At 57.1% G+C, this 19,428-nt stretch overlaps 1 protein-coding gene across 2 annotated transcripts in view; it reads right to left on the reverse strand.

Moving 5' to 3' along the window:
* The window catches only part of PCSK6 (proprotein convertase subtilisin/kexin type 6), a 171,816-nt gene extending 158,698 nt beyond the window's left edge, over positions 1 to 13,118 (reverse strand). For both annotated transcript variants that reach the window (XM_062204976.1, XM_062204975.1), the window contains exon 1: positions 12,834 to 13,118. In XM_062204976.1, the coding sequence (XP_062060960.1) occupies positions 12,834 to 13,118 (285 nt within the window). The remainder of the gene's footprint in view (positions 1 to 12,833) is intronic.
* Between the last annotated feature and the right edge of the window lie 6,310 nt (positions 13,119 to 19,428).

Here is a 19,428-nt window from a genome sequence, read left to right on the forward strand (position 1 = left end):
AAGGTTAAATGAGTCAATACAAGGAAAGCACCGGGAAAATTACCTGGGAGCTGGCAAGGGCCAGAGAGGTTATCTGTGAGCGCCACTCATTGTTTTTGCTACTGTTGGTCCTACAGAAATTCTAATCCATGTGCACAGAGAGGCCGGAAGGAGGATGGTCGCTGCAACATTGCTTCTAATATGAAACAAACTGCAGGCAAATCAAAGGAACATTCATAAACCATGTAACAAAATGTCGCATCCATAAAAAGGCTATAAAACTATTTAAAGCTGCTTAAAAAGAATGAAGTAGATCTCTATGCACCAGTAAGGAAAGACGGGAGGAGGGGAGGAAGGCGATCAGGGCTTTTCCTCCTTCTGTATCTGTCTGAGTTCTTTACACTGGGGGCGTATTTGTAGAAGATGTGTCACTTTACAAAATAAAACTGCTCAATAAAATCCTTACAAATTAAACTGAACCAACGTTATCAAGCCGTGGACTTCTGCGAGACCAGTGGTACAGGATGGAGAGCCACAGAAAAATGGGTCAGGCGTGTCACCAGGGGCGCAGGGCGTGTCAGGGCAACACAGCATCCCCTTCCTGCACAGGCCTGACGGTCCAGCCCAGCGGCAACACCTCCGCCTCCCCAGGAAGTCACAAAGAATCCGTGACCTAAATGTCAGGGAAAGAGCAGGTCGGTCAGGGACCAGCCGTGCAATGGCATACGGAGCAGCCATTAAAAATTACACCATAAATAGTTAGTGACTTGGGAGGAACAAATCGAAAAGTTGTACAATCCTATTTGCATATGGCATCCGTGTTTGTGTATGCTTGCATGGATATGAGCAGGAGCGCACGCGCGCACACGAACACACACACACACACACACAAACAAAAACCAAAAGAACGTGGCCCAAAATATGCACAGGGCTGATCACTGGGTGGTGGATAATGGATGGTTTTTGTAGTTTTCTCTATTTTATGCATCCCAAATTTTCTGTATACACAGCGTTTCTGTATTATGCCGAGAAAAATCAAGTAAGGTCACCAGTTTCATTCCGTGGCTGTGCCACCTCCGTGCAGCCTGGCTCCCCGCTGGGCCCTCTTGCTCCTCTGAGGCTCTAGCTTCTGCTCTGATGCTCGGGTCCATGAGTTCTAGCTCCTCCCTGGGCGGGGAAGCACACACACAGGCTCTGGTAGGCTAGGGAGGGACAACAAGCAAGACCCCTGCCCTTGTGAGTCTCAGATGCCAACGTCAAGAACGCTGGCTGAGAGCCCTCAGCGAGTCACCCCCACTCTAGCCGGTGGCACAGGGACCTGCCCCAGCCAGTCAGAAACCCCACTCGAGCTCCCCGGCTGCTCCCTTCCCGAGAGGACGTGGACTCGGCCTACGAGGAAGGCCTGTTCGCTCATCTGCTTAATGAGGCTAATTCTAGTGATCGGGGGCGACCATCAGTAGTGCCTGGCAGACAAATAAAGATGACACAGGGGCAGCTGGGCAGCACTCATGGAGGGGATGCGGCATTCTTTATATTATTCTTCGAGAGACAGAAGAACAGACAAAAACAGACAGAGACATCCTCTGGTTCACTTTCCAAATGCCTACAATGTAGGAGCTGGAGCTGAGTCCAGGTCTCCCTGGTGGGTGGCAGGGACCCAGTCATTTGAGCCATCACCTGCTGCCTCCCAGCATGCACATGGGCAGGGAGCTGGGATTGGGAGCCAGGGTCAGGAACGAAGCCCACAGACTCCGACAGGGGAGTCCCTAACCACTAGGCCACACACCCAGGAAACACAGTCCCAAGTGGGGCAGAGAGACCTGGGCTTTTTTATTTTTTTATTTTTTTTGAGAGGCAGAGTTACAGAGAGGAAGAGACATTTGGCCTGACCCAAATGGCCAGAGCTGGGCTGATCCAAAGCCAGGAGTTTCTTCTGGGTTTCCCACATGGCTGCAGGGGCCCAAGGACTTGGGCCATCTTCCACTGCTTTCCCAGGCCCTAACGGAGAGCTGGATCGGAAATTGAGCAGCTGGGACTTGAACCGGTACCCACTTGGGATGCTGGTGCTGCAGGCAGAGGCTTAGCCTCCTGCACCACAGCGCCAGCCCCAGACCTGAACTTCTTCATAGAGGCTGAGCCGGACACGGGGCAGACTGTACCTGAGGCCCTGGGTGCACCCACACCTGCCACTGGGTGGTCTCCCCACCCCTTGGGGCTTCCCCAGTCCCCCATCTCGTTCTTTCTTTGGCTTCCTTTCTCCTTCTTCTGCCCACCCAGGGGCCAGGAGCCGAGCCCCGATTTCACTGAATGCCACCAGGATTCTGCACGCAGCCAGATCTGCAGGTTCTGCCACAGAGCAGCCCTGTGGTGCGGGAGACCCTGAAACCACTAAGTAAGAATTGGTCCCACGGACCATGTGGCCCGACTTCCAGGAGCCAAAGATGCCACAGGGTGGGAACCTCAATTGGTATCTAGCTATAGAAAAGCACCACAAACGTGTGTACCCACCAACCCAGGGGTCGGCAAGAGAGGCAAGAATAAAATGAACATTCGCCCCTCGCTCATGCTCCGAGGACCACGGAGTAGAATTACAAAGTCACAGGGATAAAAAACCTGGAGGTTTCTCACTCGCTAAACCTTCCAGGGCCAGCGCTGCGGCACAGGGGGTTAAACCGCCGCCTGCAGTGCCAGCATCCCACACAGGCGCCGGTTTGAGTCCCGGCTGCTCCATTTCCAATCCAGCTCCCTGCTAATTTGCCTGGAAAAGCAGTGGAAAATTGCCCAAGTCCTTGGACCCCTGCACCCAAGTGGGAGACCAGGAAGAAGCTCCTGGCTTCGGATCAGCTCAGCTCCAGCCACTATGGCCATTTAGGGAGTGAACCAGCAAATGGAAGACCTCTCTGTCTCTCTTTGCATCTCCTTCTCTCTGTGTGTAACTCTGATTTTCAAATAAATAAATATTTTTAAAAATAAAAAAAATAGCCCTTCCGTGCATCAGAATCGTGTTGGGCCCGAGGAAACACAAAGGAACAAGGCATACGCTGACCACGAGGCGCTGTGGCCGATGGGGAGACAGACACTGCCCACCACAGCCCAGCCCCTCGGAGGGGCTCCCGGGCCAGTGTCAGCCCTGCTGGGCAGCACATAAATACGAACGCTCCATCTCCCCTAATCCCAGAGGAGAACAAAAGCCCTAGGCAGACCACCCAGGGGAACAGCACCCAGGTCAGAACAGAGGTGCAAAAGGCCGAAAGCGGATGGCAAGAGCCCAGAACCCCCAGGTCTGGCTTTGCTGGGGCACGTGACCAAGGTGAGGGTTCCGGGCTGAGGACAGAACAGGAAGGTAGAACAGAGGGAGCATCCTTCACTCTGCCCGAGCCTCTGCTGACGTCAACGTGGTGAACGCACAGCACTGGGGCTTGGGGCTCTGTACAACCACGGCTAGCAGTGTAGGGACGGCCTGCAAGGGCGGCCAGAGGCCATCACGAGAGGGTGCAAGCAAGAAGGTGCAGCCAGGGCTACAGCCATGGGCTCGGCAGCAAGAGGAGCTGGACGCAGGCCGGCCAGGACTTGTGGCAGGGAGACGTGGGCTGAGGGGAGGGGGAGTCCACGGTAACAACCCTGTTTCCAGCCTGGACAACAAGGGAAGGGGGTAGGACTCCTTCCCCTGCAGTCCTCTCCTACCAGGCCTGGTCTGCAGACAGAGGACCCTTATGGGACAAAAGGGCAGCACCCTCCCCCCCACCCCAACCACCCTCCCAGCTTGTGCCCCTAGGAGAGCCTGGCAAGGAACTGCAGTGGACAAGGCGGCTCGTTTGACGACAGCTGCTGGGCTCCTGCAGGGGGACAGCCCGGGAGGTGGAGCTGGGAACTTTCCCACGGGTGGTCGTGGGTGTGGTCGTGGACTGGGACATGCAGCCCAACACTTCACCTTGACCCAATGCTCATGCTTCCCTGAGCGCCTTCTTGGGGTGGCTGACGTGGGCAAGGGACGTGAGGTGTACGGGGTGACTGATGGGCCGGGGGCGTGGGGAGTCCTGCCCCACTGCCAGGCGAGTAGGAGCTGGCTGAGTGAACCAAGGAGACCACCCCAGAGCTCTCACCAGGGCATCTGGAAACCAGAGCCAGGATCGCTGACCTCTGACCCCAACTTCCCCACCCTGTGGCGACAGCAGCATGGCCAATGCTCACAGCTCCAGGAGGCTGATCCGTGCAGGCCATGCCTTCCCATGGGGAAGACGAGGACCCCATAATGCCTCCATGGGCCACGGGCAAACAGCAGAGGCTCAGGGAGGGCAGAAGGCCGGCACGGTCAGCCCTGGCCTGACCCCAGCCAGCAGGTGGGTCTGTGCAGGGCCAGGCAGGGCAGCACGCCGCTCCGGGCTGTGGGTCCCTGTGGAACGCAGTTTGTTTGTGCCCAAGCGACTCAGGGGGAGACAATGAGACTGTTTCTTCCTCTCCACGGTGCCACCGACTCGACACTGAGGGCATTGATGGGCTGGTTACCATGGAAACCCGAGGCTGCCAATCCCATCCCACGGAGCATGAGGCTCCCGACAACTGACGGCCATTCATCCCTGTCCTCGCGACCGGCCTGTGGGCCCGGGCCTGCCAGCGGGGCGCCAGAGCCCGACTCGGAGAGCAAGAGCTCTAGGACATCAGGGGCACCCGGTCCCCACCGGGGTGACGGGGCCCACTGGGTCTGGAGCTGAGCGGATCCAGTCCCAGAGAGGGTGCCCTCACACACAAGCACACCCGCAGGAGGGGGCCCACGGAGAGGCCCCTGAAAGGCAAGGGGTTCAGGTCAGAAGGCAGCAGGCGGAGGGGCGCAATCACTGACGCCAGCATGCAGGAGCTCACCGAGGGGCTCCTGCCAGGAAGGGCCTTACCCTTCTTATTGCTGAGCGCCAGCAGGAGCAAGAGCATGTGACAAACTCACTGAGGGAACGAACGCACGTGCCCCGGCTGCAGGCTGACCTGGTGTCGTGGCCTGGCTCACTGGAACTGACCCGAGGCAGCGGCCAGAAGGCCACCTTGGGGCAGACTTGCCCAGGAACCCAGAGCCCGGGGCCAACACAGGCCACCGATGATGGCTGTCTGCGGGACAGCAGAGGGGCTGCAGTGGCCTGGGCAGGCCCACGTGCAGCCAGCCGTGGGGCAGAGCCGAGGACGAGGGGCCCAGCCGGCAGACCAGGGAAAGCCATCGTAGGGGGAAAGAGCAGCGTAAGAAAGCCCAGGCGCGAACAAGAGTGAAGAGGTTCAGCGGAGCTGCAGCTGGTACTGGAGCAGAGATGGCAGGGCAGAGGCACGAGGGGACCCCTGGCGTGCTGGTGGGCAGTGGCAGGGAGAAGCAGGGGCACCTGTTGGCCACCTGAAAGCCAAAGGGATGGGCGTGGCTACCGACCAACAGCTGGAGAGATTGGAACAGGCGGAGGCAAGGGTGGCTCCCAGCCTCTGCTCGGCACCAAGGGAAGACAGTGGTCCCTCTCTGCAGACAGGGGCCCACGTGAGGAGGGGTCTGCAGTGAGAAATGAGTAGTCCGGGGGCTGGCATTCTGGTGCAGTCAAACCATCACCGCAACACCAGCATCCCACATGAGCACAGGTTCAAGTCCCAGTGCTCCACTGTCAATCCCTAGCTCTCTGCTACTGCACCTGGGAAAGCAGCAGCAAATGGTCCAAGTGCTTGAGCCCCTGCTACCCTCTGGCTCCTAGCTCCGGCCTGGCCCACATGGCCATTTGAAGAGTGAACCAATGTATGGAAGATCTCTCTCTGTCCTTCTTTCTATGCAAATATGCCTTTCAAATAAAACTTAAAAAAAAAAAAAAAAACCATTAGCCCTGTAGATGATGAATGGTTTGAGCAATTGGGAGAACTGGAGGATGCTGGGGAGTTTTATTCCCCTTGGAGAAGAGAGATTAAGTTTTGACACTGATAAAATGTCTGAGTATCCCCAGCAGAGCATCGCTGGAGAGGGGGCAACAGCGGTCGGGGTGGGTCCACACAGGTTCATCTGTCAATCAACTGCTCATCTCAGAAGGGAAAGGCTCACCTGCGTGAGGAGCAGGAATGAGCGCCACCTGCCAAAGGTGACAGCCGTGAACTGGAGGATGGGTTATCGTCCCTGGCTTGTCCCAGCCCAACTGCACCTGAGGCCTCACCGCCCCTCAGTGGGCTGGGCACGAGGGTCCATGAGCAAGAGCCCTCATACGAGAAGCAGTGGCTAGGGTGAGGGGTGCTGAGGTCAAGAGGGAGACAGGCACCCGGGGCAGCACAGTGTGGACACTGCGTGGGTGCCAGGTGCTGGGAGAGGGTGAGGAGGGTTTCTGCACCAAGGAGGGTCAGAGGAACCACTTTTCAGACAGTAAAACCCGTGCAGAGGCCAGCGCCGCGGCTCACTAGGCTAATCCTCCGCCTTGCGGTGCCGGCACACCAGGTTCTAGTCCCGGTCGGGGCACCAATCCTGTCCCGGTTGCCCCTCTTCCAGGCCAGCTCTCTGCTGTGGCCAGGGAGTGCAGTGGAGGATGGCCCAAGTCCTTGGGCCCTGCACCCCATGGGAGACCAGGAGAAGCACCTGGCTCCTGCCATCGGATCAGCGCGGTGCGCCGGCCGCAGCGCGCCTGCCGCAGCAGCCATTGGAGGGTGAACCAACGGCAAAAGGAAGACCTTTCTCTCTGTCTCTCACTGTCCACTCTGCCTGTCAAAAATTAAAAAATTAAAAAAAAAAAAAAAAAAAAAAAACCGTGCAGAGGCTCAAAGCCCCCTGGGGACTGAGTTGGCAGACCCAGAGCACGGGAGCAGCCCATGGACAAAGCCTGGTGGAGTTCTCCTGGCTCCACCCACTACAGCCCTCAACTTAAGAGGGCTGGCCACTCAGTTAAAGCCCTGTCCACTTAAACCTGTGATCTCAGCACACATGCCACATGGGAGGGTCGGGGACAACAAGCCTCACCAGGCCACTCTCATCTGTGTCCCCAGGTCCCATAGGGGCCACTCCCAGGTCACCTGTGCACATGGCTCTCTGCTTGGAGCAGCAAACCAAGACAGCATCGGCCAGAAATCGCTGAGACCCAGGACGCGGGGGGTCACTACTCTGGGCTCCCCCTTGTCCCTAGCAAGCCCCCGACACTCTGGCGGATCCATTTCTGGCCCGTAAGTTAACACCCGGTGAAGGCATCAGCGCGCTGTGCCGTAGGAACTGGCTGTCTTTAGCACGGGAAGTCTCCCGGGCTGACAAATGAATTCCACAGACCCACCTGAAACGCTGGGCCAGGTCCGTCCCACTCCGCAGCTATTTTAAGTAAAACTATTTAAGGCAAGTTCAACATCGTTTAAGGCTCTTAGATCTTTTAGGGCCCTGGCAGCTGGCCCACCTTTTTATGTTCAGACGCCGAACCAACAAATTAGCTCAATACCCCAGGCAAAGCAAAAATGCAAGGGGAAGTATGGTGTCTAAGTGCCACCCTCAAGATAAACATCACTCCCGAGCTGCCGTGCACGCGGGACCTCACTGCCATTCTCGTACATAAACATCTTGTCTTGTCCCAGAGGCATCAGGGCCCCTTCTGCCAAGAGAGGACTCCATGGAGAGAGGGGCAGAGCAGCGGGGAGGGCAACAAGCGGGAGCCACGGGTCCAGCTCTGTCCGAAGGGCTGTGTGATCTGCAGCCAAGCACTGCTTCTCAGGGCCACCACTTCCTCGACAAGCGGATTCGCGCAGCCTGGGAGGTCCAGGGCTTGTTCAGCCAGGGCCCAGAGGCGCTTGTGTATCTAGAGACAGGCTTCGGGTGGTCCAGGACCACCGAGGGGTGTGTGTGCGTGTGTACAATGTCCATTTCCTCTTCTTCTCCTTGAACACCTGATGCACATGTATAAACGTGTGTATATAAATCCATACATGTATATGAATGCATATATACTTCTGGGTATGCACACGTACCTGTAGCCACATGCCACACACACTGACACAAATAAAAAATGCACAGTGCCTAAATAGAATCTTGTATGTACTCTGCATATATTCATATTCATATAGGAATAGGAATACATACATAGTTGTTCCTTGGAATCTGAGAGAGGAACAACGCAGATACCAAGACCCGTGGGTGATCAAGCCTCTTATTAAAATGGTGCGGTATTTGCATATAACGTACGCACACACTTTAAACCACCTCCAGATGATTTGTAATACCTGATCCAACGAAAAGGCTATGTCAACAGCTGTTAACGCTGCATTGTTCAGGAAGAGCAACAAGAAAGCGTCTGTGTATTTTCAGTCCTGCCGCATTTTATTTTTCAACGTTTCTGATCTATGGTTGGCTGAAGGGGAGGCTGGGGAACCCGCGGATACGGAGGGCTAATGTACACACCAACACACGAGGGGCTTCCGAAAGCCCACGGGACACAGAATTAAAGGGTACATTCATTCTGGAGCAAAGAAAACTCCCGAAGTCCACGGGCAGTTCTCCCACTGTGTATGTGTTTCGTGACCTTTTTGAAGAGCCCTCGTAGGCACGGACTTCAAATTTTTCGCACCAAAATGAGCTCACCTTTCACTTCCATAGTCCATGAAAGTTTTGGCCTTCCCTTGTACGTGTGTCTGTTGTGAACGAGAACAGTGCAGTTCAAGTTCTGCTCCCAGTCTCTTCCTCTCATCCCCCCCTCAGAGGTGTGCAGGGGACTCGCTGGTGCCGAGGGCGGCTGCCCCACCAACTCCCAGGGCAGCTCGCTGTCACCTCTCAGGGTTTGCTCTTCACCAAACTCCCCATCCATATATTCTCCAGTTTTCTACCAGGCATTTATATTTTTAAAATAATATTTTATATTTTTAAAATAATCTATATACTAATCTATCTGTAATATGTTGCAAATCCTTTCTTCAGTATTACTTTTTAATGCAGATTTGTTTATTTGAAAGACAGAAAGAAAGAGGGAGAGGGAGAGAGAAAGAGAGAGAAGGAGAGAGAGGGAGAGAGATGTTCCATCTACTGGTTTACTCCCCAAATAGCCACAACAGCCAGGTTTGGGCCAGGCCAAAGCCAGGAGCTTGGGTCTCCCATGTGGGTGCAGGGACCCAAGCACTTCAGCCATCTTCTACTTCTTCCCCAGGTCCATTAGCAGGGAGCTAGAATGGAAGTGGAGCAGCTGGGACTGGAACTGGTGCTCAGATGGGATGCTGGCACTGCAGGCAGTGGCTTAACCTGCTACACCACAGTGTCAGCCCCTATTTCTTGCTTTTTAACTCTGTTACCATACCTTTGTTTATATAAAACTTCTAAAAGCATCAATTGTTTCCTTTGTTTATTTGTTTCCCCTGGTACCTTCTCTTTCCTAATGTCATAAAGGTATCCCACACGGATATTTAACCCTCGCTGGAATGTACTGTGAACAGTTCATTCTCCCAGCACCATTTATTAAACGCCCTCCCCTCCCCCATCCATCTGCAATGATTCTGCCCAGGCGTCCCCATTCGTGCTTGGCTGGGCATCAACTCCCCTGCCCGAGCACTAGGTTGGGCCCGTGCCCAACGACTGTGATCACAACTTCGTTCCTATTTATGTATTTATTTCCAAGGCAGAGAGACAGAGAACTCCTATCTGCTGGTTTACTCCCCACATGCTTACAACAACTGGGGCTGGGCCAGGCCAAAGCCAGGTGCCAGGAGCTCCATCCAGCTCCCACGTGGGTGACAGAGACACCTGCTGCCTCCCAGAGCCTTCATCAGCAGGAAAGTAGCGCAGAAGCAGAGCCCAGACATGGACCCAGGCATCACAAGTAGCATCTTAACCCCTACGCCCAACACCCACCTCTCCTCTTTTTTATTTATTTATTTATTTATTTATTTTTTGACAGGCAGCGTTAGACAGTGAGAGAGAGAGAGAGAAAGGTCTTCCTTTTGTTGGTTCACTCCTCTAATGGCTGCCATGGCCGGCACTGCGACAATCCGAAACCAGGGGCTGGGTGCTTTCTCCTGGTCTCCCATGCAGGTGCAGGGACCCAAGCACTTGGGCCATCCTCCACTGCCTTCCCGGGCCACAGCAGAGAGCTGGACTGGAAGAGGAGCAACCGGGACTAGAACCCGGAGTGCCAGCACCACAGGCGGAGGATTAACCAAGTGAGCCGCGGCGCCGGCCACCTCTCTTCTTTTTTAGACCTGTCCAGACATTATTCTTGAACCTTACTCCTCCTTGCAAATTCTAGAATTCATTTGTGCAATTTCATATTCCACAGAAAATCCTGCAACTGAATCCCATTGAATTCACACAGTAAGTAATGATTATATTCTTGAACACAATCTCTCTCTCCATTTTCCAGACTTCCTCCTTTCAATCCTCCCTTTAAATATCTCAAAATCTTCCCCACACACATGTCAGTGTTTTCAGATTTAGTCCAAAGTATCTCAGAGCTTTGATGCTAGGCTGGATTATAATATCTTTTATTCCTTCGGATGTTGCTGCTGTACAGGTAGCTACGGGTGGCCAAGCAATGCATTAACTCATCTCTCTTCTTTGTTCTAATATTCACTCTCTAGCTACTCTCAGATCATCTGTGTAGTTATGTCATCTGTTAATCATGACATTTGATTCTTCCAAACCTTTGTTGTATCATCTGGAATGATATACAGAGGAGCAAAAGGATGCAATCTTATCTTGTGCCTGAGGATGTGCATTTTTTTTTCCATCGAGAAAGGCCCAGAGCCTTTCTTAATTCAAGAAAGACGAACAACACGAAAGGCGAATAACCCAGACCGTGAACTGCATCAGGCAATCCACTGTGTGATAGAAAGTAAAACAGTCAAGCCAGCCGGAGCGCACGGCAAGGATCCCGGAGAAAGCAGGGCTCTGACTCGCAGCGGCTCCCACTAGCTGCCCCTTCCAAGAAGGGGAGGAGAGGACACAGCAGGAGACAGCGGGCAGGGGCACACTGCCAGCGCTGACACACGCTTGCCCTGTGCAGGTGAAAGGCCGTCCCCCCTTGCTTTACTTCCAGGTGCTCACCTGCAAACCAAGGCTAGTCCGATACGCCTATGTCTCACGTGGGACTCACAAAGTCTCCTGGGTATAAAAGGCAGTGAGGTTTCCAAAGAGTTCTTACTAAGTGGGCAGTCTTCCACACGGACAGTGCTCTGAGAGGTGGGAGGGACGGCTGGGTTTGGAACAGTCTCAGGTGCTCCTGGAGTGATCACAAACCAACCTTGCAGACAGTACCTGTCCCCATCCAACTCATTCCTGGGTCCACCCTGACTGCACCCAGGCCAGCCGGGGCAGGGAGTACAGGCAGGGAGGAATCTTCTCTCCCCCAGGCAAAACCAGGCGTGCGCTTCCGGCACCCGGCATGTTCATTCCCAGGGCCCAGAACCAGGGTGGGGTGGGGTGGAGGTGGGAGGGTAACCACTCCTCTGCCTCTCGCTGGCCACGTCCAGGCACCCACAGCCCAACTTTAGCTCCTTCCTGCTCGTTTAATTATAGGAGCCAGAAACGCAGCCCTTTGTAATTTCCCGTGCACTGGAAGAGTCACTTTCAGCTGAAGACAAATTTCTGGGCCACCTGGGCAGAGCAGGGACATGTTGGCAGGAGCCAGGGGCCCCAAGCCAACACCAGCAGCACCCACCTCCCTCTGGACAATCAGCCAGGGCAATTTAGGAGAACAGAGAGAAACAAAGGCAGAGTGGCCCAGAGGCCACGTCTTGGCCCTCAGCACGTCTGGGGAGACTAAGTGTGTACCCACACATTTCATCTCACTCACTGTATTTCACACAGGTGGTGAAAAGCATGATCGAACTCTCCCGCCCGGGGCAGGATCGCGCCTTCCAGAGGGCACAGCGCCCACGGGCGCATCCCCACGGGGCCTGGCTGCAGAGGGCTTGTCACTGACGCCGGCGCGCGGCACGCTCCGCACGCAGGCTTCGCCAGCGGTGGTGATGAAACTGAATTTAACGCGGTCTGGCACTGACGCTGGAGTCCGGAGGCGCCCCCCCCCTTCACTGAGCGCCCCGAGTGCAGGTGGGACCCCTGCGCTGGGCACTCTCCTTGTGGGAAGCACACTCCACCATCCACCCGGACCGGGACCCGCACCTCGGAAAGCGCACCTGCCAGTGCCCAGGACTGGTCCCTGACTCATGGGCAGCACAGGGGCGAGGTTGGGGGTGGGAGTCTGGCCCTGGTTCTTCACGGAGGGTCAGGTCCAGTAGCGGCCACACGGAATTTGGCATTCCACTGTCACCGGCGCTACGGACCAGCAATCCGGCAACTGACTGGTCCAAGGCCACACAGCTCAGAGGCAGGGGGCCGCCCCCCATCCTCGGCAGAACCCCAGAAACAAAGCAGTCTCCCTGAGTGCCGCGAGCGGTTTTAAACGCAGGGTGCCTGTTCCCGGACAAGGGCGCGGCTTCTGGGACCTGCGCTGCGCCGGGAGCACCGACGCCCCAGGGGCCGAGCCCCGCGCACGTCGCCCGGAGCGAGCGGCGGCCGGCGCGCACACGGGGCCCAGAGCCCCGCGCCGCCCCGTCGAGGGCAGAGGGGCTGGCGGGTTTGGGGCTGGGGCCGGGAGCGGTGCGGGGCAGGGAGTGCGCCAAGGACCGAGCCTCGGGCAGCCCGAGACGCTCCCACTCGCGCGCGGCCCGGCAGGTGTGCGCGCCTGCCCCTGCTTCCGCGGCCACTCTCCCGAACGCCCTGCCCGGGGACTGCGGCCCGCGCGCCAGGCCTGCGTGGGCGCCCACGCGGGCCCCAGGTCGCCCCGCCAAAGCCCGCGGGGGGCTCCCCCGAACGTGCGGGCCGAGCCGTCCCGGATGCCTTCCCACGCGCGTGCCCGCCGACGCCGGGAAAGTTTGCGGCGCGCGGGGCCGGCCGCACTCACCTGGCCCAAGTTGAGGTAGCCGTGCGCCGCGGCCACGCGGTCCGCCGCGGCCGGGCCGCCCAGCACTTGCACTGCCCAGTGGTTGGTGTAGACGGGGCGCGGCGGCGGCGGCGCGGAGCAGGCGGCGGGCAGCGCGAGCAGCAGCAGCCAGCGCCAGGGACGCGGCGCGAGTGGCCGGAACCCGCGCCCGCCGGCGCCCCCCTCGCCCCATGCGCCCGCGGCGGCGGCGGCGGCGGCCCGGGGCGGCGGCCGGGGCCGGGGCGCAGGCGGCGCGCGCGGAGGCATGGCAGCGGCAGCTCGCGCGGCGCCCGGGCGGCGAGTGCGCCGGGGGGTGGGGAGCCGCCTTTTAAAGCCGCTCCGCGCCGGGAAGCGCCGCCGCCGCGGGCGGGAGCGAGGGAGGAGGAAGCGGCCGCGGCGCGTTCCCGCCTGCGCGGCCGGCGGCGCCCCTGGGCCCGCGCTCGTGCGCCGGGTACCGGCTGCGCCGACCGCGGCGGGAGAGGCCCGGAACGGTCCCCGCCGGGGTGGCCTCCCCGCCGACTTCTGGGACCTTCTGGCGCAGGACAGCCCCGGGGGCTCTGCCAGGAGCTCGGAGGCCCCGGGGGCATCTCAGGTGCGTCCCGCGTTCCCCAGAGCAAATGCCAGAGGTCGGCGCCACCCCACAGGTAAGGCACCTGGGAGGCCGCACTCACCTGGTGGGGCTCCCAGGCCCAGTGGCCTGCCCACGTCGGCGGCCGACCCGATGGAAGGCGCCCCGCGGACTGGGGCCGAGGCACCTGGCAGGTTACCTGGGTGTGGGGAGTCCCTGGGGAAGCTGGCTGTGCGGGAGTCCCCGGCCCTCCCCTTGGCGGCTGTGTGATCCTGGCTAGTGCCTGGCCTTGTGGGGCGCGGGCGCTTCACCTGTAAAGTGGGGGTGACGGTGGCATATACCCCACAGGCCGTCAGGATGACGTCAGAGGCCGCTGGCGGTGAGCGAGTGTTTTGATGGGGCCAGGCCTGCCGCGTGCTGGGTGTTCACGCACCCACAGAGCTGGGGGAAGGAGTTGCCTCGTGGCTACCCCTGCTGGCTGGAGCAGCCCGGTATCCAGTAGATGTTTATCCGACTGCACGCAGGAGAGCGGTGGAAACGTCCCCATGGTAAACAAGCCCGCACCATGGAGAGACGGAGATCCCCAAGAGTTAGCTTTCTCCTCTCGTCCCTCCCAGACCTACTGCTGCCCGCAGGCCCGGTGCGGGAAGGGAGCCTCCAGCTTCAGTACACTACGAAAGCCTAAGGAAGCTCCGTTCCCAGGAGCAGACTTGTCCTGAGTGCTTGCAGAGGCACCTGCTCCGGGTGGGCATTGGCCGGGCCGTTAAGCTGTGGCTTGGGAGTCCTGCATCCCAGATCAGAGCCTGGGTTGGAGTCCCCAACTCGGCTTCCACCTCCTGCTTCCAGCTAAGGTGCGCCCAGGAAGGCTCAAGTAGGCGGATTCCTGTCACCCACGCGGGAGACTTGGGTGGACCTCTCCGCTCCTGACTTCAGCCTGGCCCAAGCCCAGCTGCTGTGGGCATTGGGGGGAGCAAACCAACAGATGGAAGATTCCTCCTCCCCACTATCTTTCAACAAATAAATGAATTAAAAAGAAAAAGGATTCTTGCTCGATAGTGCGGCTTGGCAGGTGGAGGTGAGGGGCCTGGAGCAGGGGTGGGGACGGGACAGGACCGGCAGAGACAGGGTTCCTGAGGCCCTTCCCAGCCTCCCTCTCAGGAGCCCTGGGGTTTCGTAACCCACATGACTCATCTCTTCAGCAAGTGTGAGTCATTCTAATGGAGTAGGGGAGCAGGGGGTGTGGCGGGAGGCCCCACCCAGATGAGCCGAACCCTCCTTCACAAGGGCTCCCATGGCAAGCGGAGTCTACCCCCTGGTCCCTCACCCCTGCAGGGCGCAGGCACCCCTGTGGTCCAACATACAGCCCGGATGCCTGCAGTCCCTGCCCATCTGGGAGCCACATGGCCCTAACTCAAACAGGTCAGCCTTGCAGAGGAACGTGCCACACCTGTTGGGCAAAAGTACCAGAACCTTCAACCCATCTGCCCGTGTCGCCTGGAGTGCCGGACCAGCTTCCTCTTCCACGAGGAGGAAGGGCCCACTGTCACTTTCAGTGATCCACTGGGGTGAGTCCAGCCACCTGCCCATCTGCTGGCCACGCTGTGCCTGGAACGCATCCTGTGTTGTGCTCCTTCCAGTAGGGGGTACTTCACAAAGTTTGTGGCAAACGGAATTAAAAGATCAGTTGACTGTGGTGCAAAACTCTGTTGAAACCCTTGCCTGATCTTTTTCATAATACGCATTTTTGAGAATGTTTTGAAGGCCCCACGTGAGGCCTGCTTCAAGATAATGCGCGCTGCACACCATCTAAGTGATTAAGGCTCGGCTCGTGCTTCCCAGGGGACGCCCCCACGACAGTGGTGGCTTTGACAGGCAGAGATAAGGGTTTTTCCATAATCATCTGGAAGATTAAGGGATTCAGCCTGCCGAGCTGAGAGGAGGCCAAAACCCATCTGGGTTTTTATTTGGAGGGATCTGAGTTTATCGTGTTATGGAGTCTGGTCCTTTGAAGCTAAACTTCGCACTCATCATAGAAATGCTTGGGCCATCTCGGGGCCCCAGCGCTGTGGGAAGACCAGGATCCCAAAATGAACGAATGTCCTAACCCAGATCGCCCCCTGTGGCTTTCCTGTTGATTCATACAGTGACAGGAGTAGCTCAGTCATAGGAGCAGCAGCCCTGTGCGTTGGCAAAGGATCTGCAATAAAACGTGGCTTGTCCTCCTGTCACCCTCGGGTGGCCCTGGAGGGCCACACGGCTCTGGGCAGGTGCCCTGCTGCTTCCCTACACCTGGTACCGGTTCAGAAATTGTAGAGAACATAAATAAGGAAAGGTGATATTTATGCTAACTTCTTCCCCAGACAAGAAGGAGCTGGAAGAGGCACCAAGAAGTTACTGAGTTGTGTGCGGTTGCCGTGCCCACGGCTGGCTCCTCTAAAGCAAGTTAGGGCAACCCAGCTGGGGCCCAGGACAGCATCAACACAGACTCTAATCCAGAGATTACCTCCATGGAGGCAGTAGCCACTTGATGGGAAGACTACATTTTTTAGATCGTGCTGGGTTCGGCAGGCCAGGGTGGTGTCCCTTGGAGAATGTTCCACGGGCACCACCTTCGGGATCCCAGAGCAGAGCACGTGCAGCGTCAGGCCCTGTCTGCTGACCGTGGCAGGAATGTAGCTGCCCCCTTGCCTGGTGCATCGCACTGAATCAGCACTCCCCGGTGGGGTGGGGTGGGGTGCGCAGAGCTGCGTGCTCTGTCTGCTGGGCTCACGGGTTCGTACGTGTGCAACTGTCCTCCATGCTGCTCGAATAACTTCTCCCACTCTTAACAGGAAGCACCTCACAATGGCTGCTTTGCACTTACCACTGCCTGGACTGAACTAAGTTCTTCCAGGGAGGCTTTGTAATTGCATCTGCCAGTGCCTGGGGGACAGCAGCTCCTGGTACCCCTGGAGACATCTGGGTAGTGTCCCTCCAGACTGGGAACCAACTTACACCCTCATGGTCAGTCCAGGGCCTTTCTCCCTATGTCTCCCTCTAAGAGGGCCAAGGTAGAAACCAGGCAGCTCCTGTGGGCCCTGTCTGTGCCCTGGGTTCATGTTTCATTTTCTCCTACACAGATGGTGTGGCCTCTTGTTCCAGCTCTATTTTTAAATTTATTTATTTATCTATTTTTTGGACAGGCAGAGTGGACAGTTAGAGAGAGAGACAGAGAGAAAGGTCTTCCTTTTTTGCCGTTGGTTCACCCTCCAATGGCCGCCGCGGCTGGGCCATCCTCCACTGCCTTCCCGGGCCACAGCAGAGAGCTGGCCTGGAAGAGGGGCAACCGGGACAGAATCCGGTGCCCCAACCAGGACTAGAACCCGGTGTGCCGGCGCCGCAAGGCGGAGGATTAGCCTAGTGAGCCGCGGCACCGGCTCAAACGTGATGTTTCTATCGGGAGAACCTTGGACACTCCAGGTGACATACCTGATGCAATTGGCGAGCCACTCCTTAGGGCTGCCTGTGCCTCCCACAGCCCGAGACACACCTTGGCATCAGGAGACGCTGACACAGACCTCTCGCTCAGCAAGTGGGCCTGAGACAGGGAGGGCCGGGGACAGACAGGCTCTGCCTCCCCAGCCCTCCCCTCACCCTCCTGTTCCAGAGAAATCTTTATCAGGCTCAGTGCTCTACAAGCTAGGGGGACCCCAGCCAGGTGCACTTTTCCTCTCCTTTTCACCCCCTCCCCACCCTGATCTCCCTCTGCTTTGAATGTGGTTTGCCCCCTGAACGTTCAGCATGTAGGAGCTTAGCCCCCAGGGTCTTAGATTGAGGGCGCTCCAACCGTGGTTCTCGGCCATGGACTCTTTAGAAAGAGATCGAACTCAGCCTGGTACCTGGTGTGGAGTCAGCAGCACTGAATCCCGGTAGCTTTAGAAGGAGCGCGACAGAGACAACGCCATGCCTGCTGCCTGTCTTTTCTCTGCCAGCAAGAGGCTGAACCAGGGAGGCCACCTGGCCTTGGACTGCAGAACTGAGAGCCGAAATAGCCCTTTTTTTTTTTTTTTTTTTTTTTTTTTTTTTTTTTTTGACAGGCAGAGTGGATAGTGGGAGAGAGAGACATAGAGAAAGGTCTTCCTTTTTGCCGTTGGTTCATCCTCCAATGGCCGCTGCGGCCGGCGCATCTCGCTGATCCGAAGCCAGGAGCCAGGTGCTTCTCCTGGTCTCCCATGCAGGTGCAGGGCCCAAGGACTTGGGCCATCCTCGACTGCCTTCCTGGGCCATAGCAGAGAGCTGGCCTGGAAGAGGGGCAACCGGGATAGAATCCGGTGCCCGAACCAGAACTAGAACCCGGTGTGCCGGTGCCGCAGGCGGAGGATTAGCCTGTTAAGCCATGGCACCGGCCAGCCCTCTTTTCTTTATCAGTTGCCTCCGGTATTTCCTTATAGTACTGGACAGCTGCATCCACCCACAGCGGCCCCTGCTGGCCGTAGTGGGCCAGGGCCTCCTGTGCTGTTTCTCAGTGGTTCATGCTGAACTGTACTCCCTTCTGGACAGCAAGGGGGAGGACGTGGCCATCCAAGGTGGGCAGGGAACAGAGCAACTTCCATTCCACTCTTTGCCTCTCTCTTTGTATCTGGATCTTAGTTGTTTTAAGAGTCTATGAATGGGGCCGGTGCTATGGCATAAAGGTTTAAGCCTCTGCCTGCAATGCTGGCATCCCGTGTGGGTGCCGGTTTGAGTCCCGGCTGCTCCGCTTTCAGTCCAGCTCCCTACTAATGCTCCTGGGAAAGCAGCAGAAGGTGGCCCAAGTGCTTGGGCCCTAGAGCCATTGGGAGACCCAGAAGAAGCTTCTGGCTCCTGGCTTCGATTAGCCCAGCTCTAGCCATTGTGACCATTTGGAAACTGAACCCACAGATGGAAGATCTCTCTCTCTCTCTCTCTCTCTAGTTCTATCACTCTCTCTCTTTCCTTCTCCCTGCATTTCTGCCTTTAAAATAAATAAAATCTTGGGGCTGGCGCTATGGCGCAGTGGATTAAAGCCTTGGCCTGAAGCACCAGCATCCCATATGGGCGCCGGTTCTAGTTCCAGCTTCTCCACTTCCGATCCAGCTCTCTGCTATGGCCTGGGAAAGCAGTAGAAGATGGCCAAGGGCCTTGGGCCCTGCACCCACGTGGGAGACCTGGAAGAAGCTCCTGGCTCCTCCTGGCTTCGAATCGGTGCAGCTTCGGCCGTTGCAGCCATCTGGGGAGTGAACTAGCAGATGGAAGACCTCTCTCTCTCCTCTCTCTCTCTCTCTCTCTGCCTCTCCTCTCTCTGTGTAACTCTGACTTTCAACAAATAAATAAATCTTTAAAAAATAAAATAAATAAAATCTTAAAAAAAAAAAAAAAAGCCTGTGAAAACTGCTTCTCTTGCTCAACAGTTATCCCGGAAGTTGTAACTATCTATCAATGTCCCACGTGGAATTTAGTGTCAAGCAGGGAATTAGGGGCTAAAGCAAACAAACAATAAAAACCTGAAGCTTCCTGAAAACGAGAGCTTTACGGTTTATCTACTTCCCCTTTTTGCTTTGGCTTCCAGGATGCGCAAAGCTGCAAGTGCTGGAAAACCCACAAGTGTTTATTTCTTCCTGCAGCACAGCCCTTGGTTACAGAATCCTAAGGTGCCCAGCTAAAGGGAACACAGACAGTAGACACAGCTCATTGTTTCGGGGAGAGGAATTTGCTGAAGGTGGATCCGGGGTTGTTAATTCCGCCACTGGTGACGCTAGGCCCCCAGAGAGCTCTTCCCTCCGCAGCCTGGCTTTCCTTGCACATTCCTGGATGCCTGCCACAGATGGAGCCTGGGATCCCTCAAGACGCCTCCAAAGTGGGAGGGGCAGGAGCACCCTTCTGGGTCCCTTAGGAGGGAGACGCCTTGAACCCCCCCGCCCATCTCCTCTGGGCTCCAGCACTGGGGCGCAGACACAGCCCCTGCTGCCAGGGCACCCTGGAGGACAAACTGGGCTCCACCCCCTCCCATAG

This window comes from Lepus europaeus, chromosome 11, assembly GCF_033115175.1.
Source record: "Lepus europaeus isolate LE1 chromosome 11, mLepTim1.pri, whole genome shotgun sequence".
Classification (NCBI taxonomy): domain Eukaryota; kingdom Metazoa; phylum Chordata; class Mammalia; order Lagomorpha; family Leporidae; genus Lepus; species Lepus europaeus.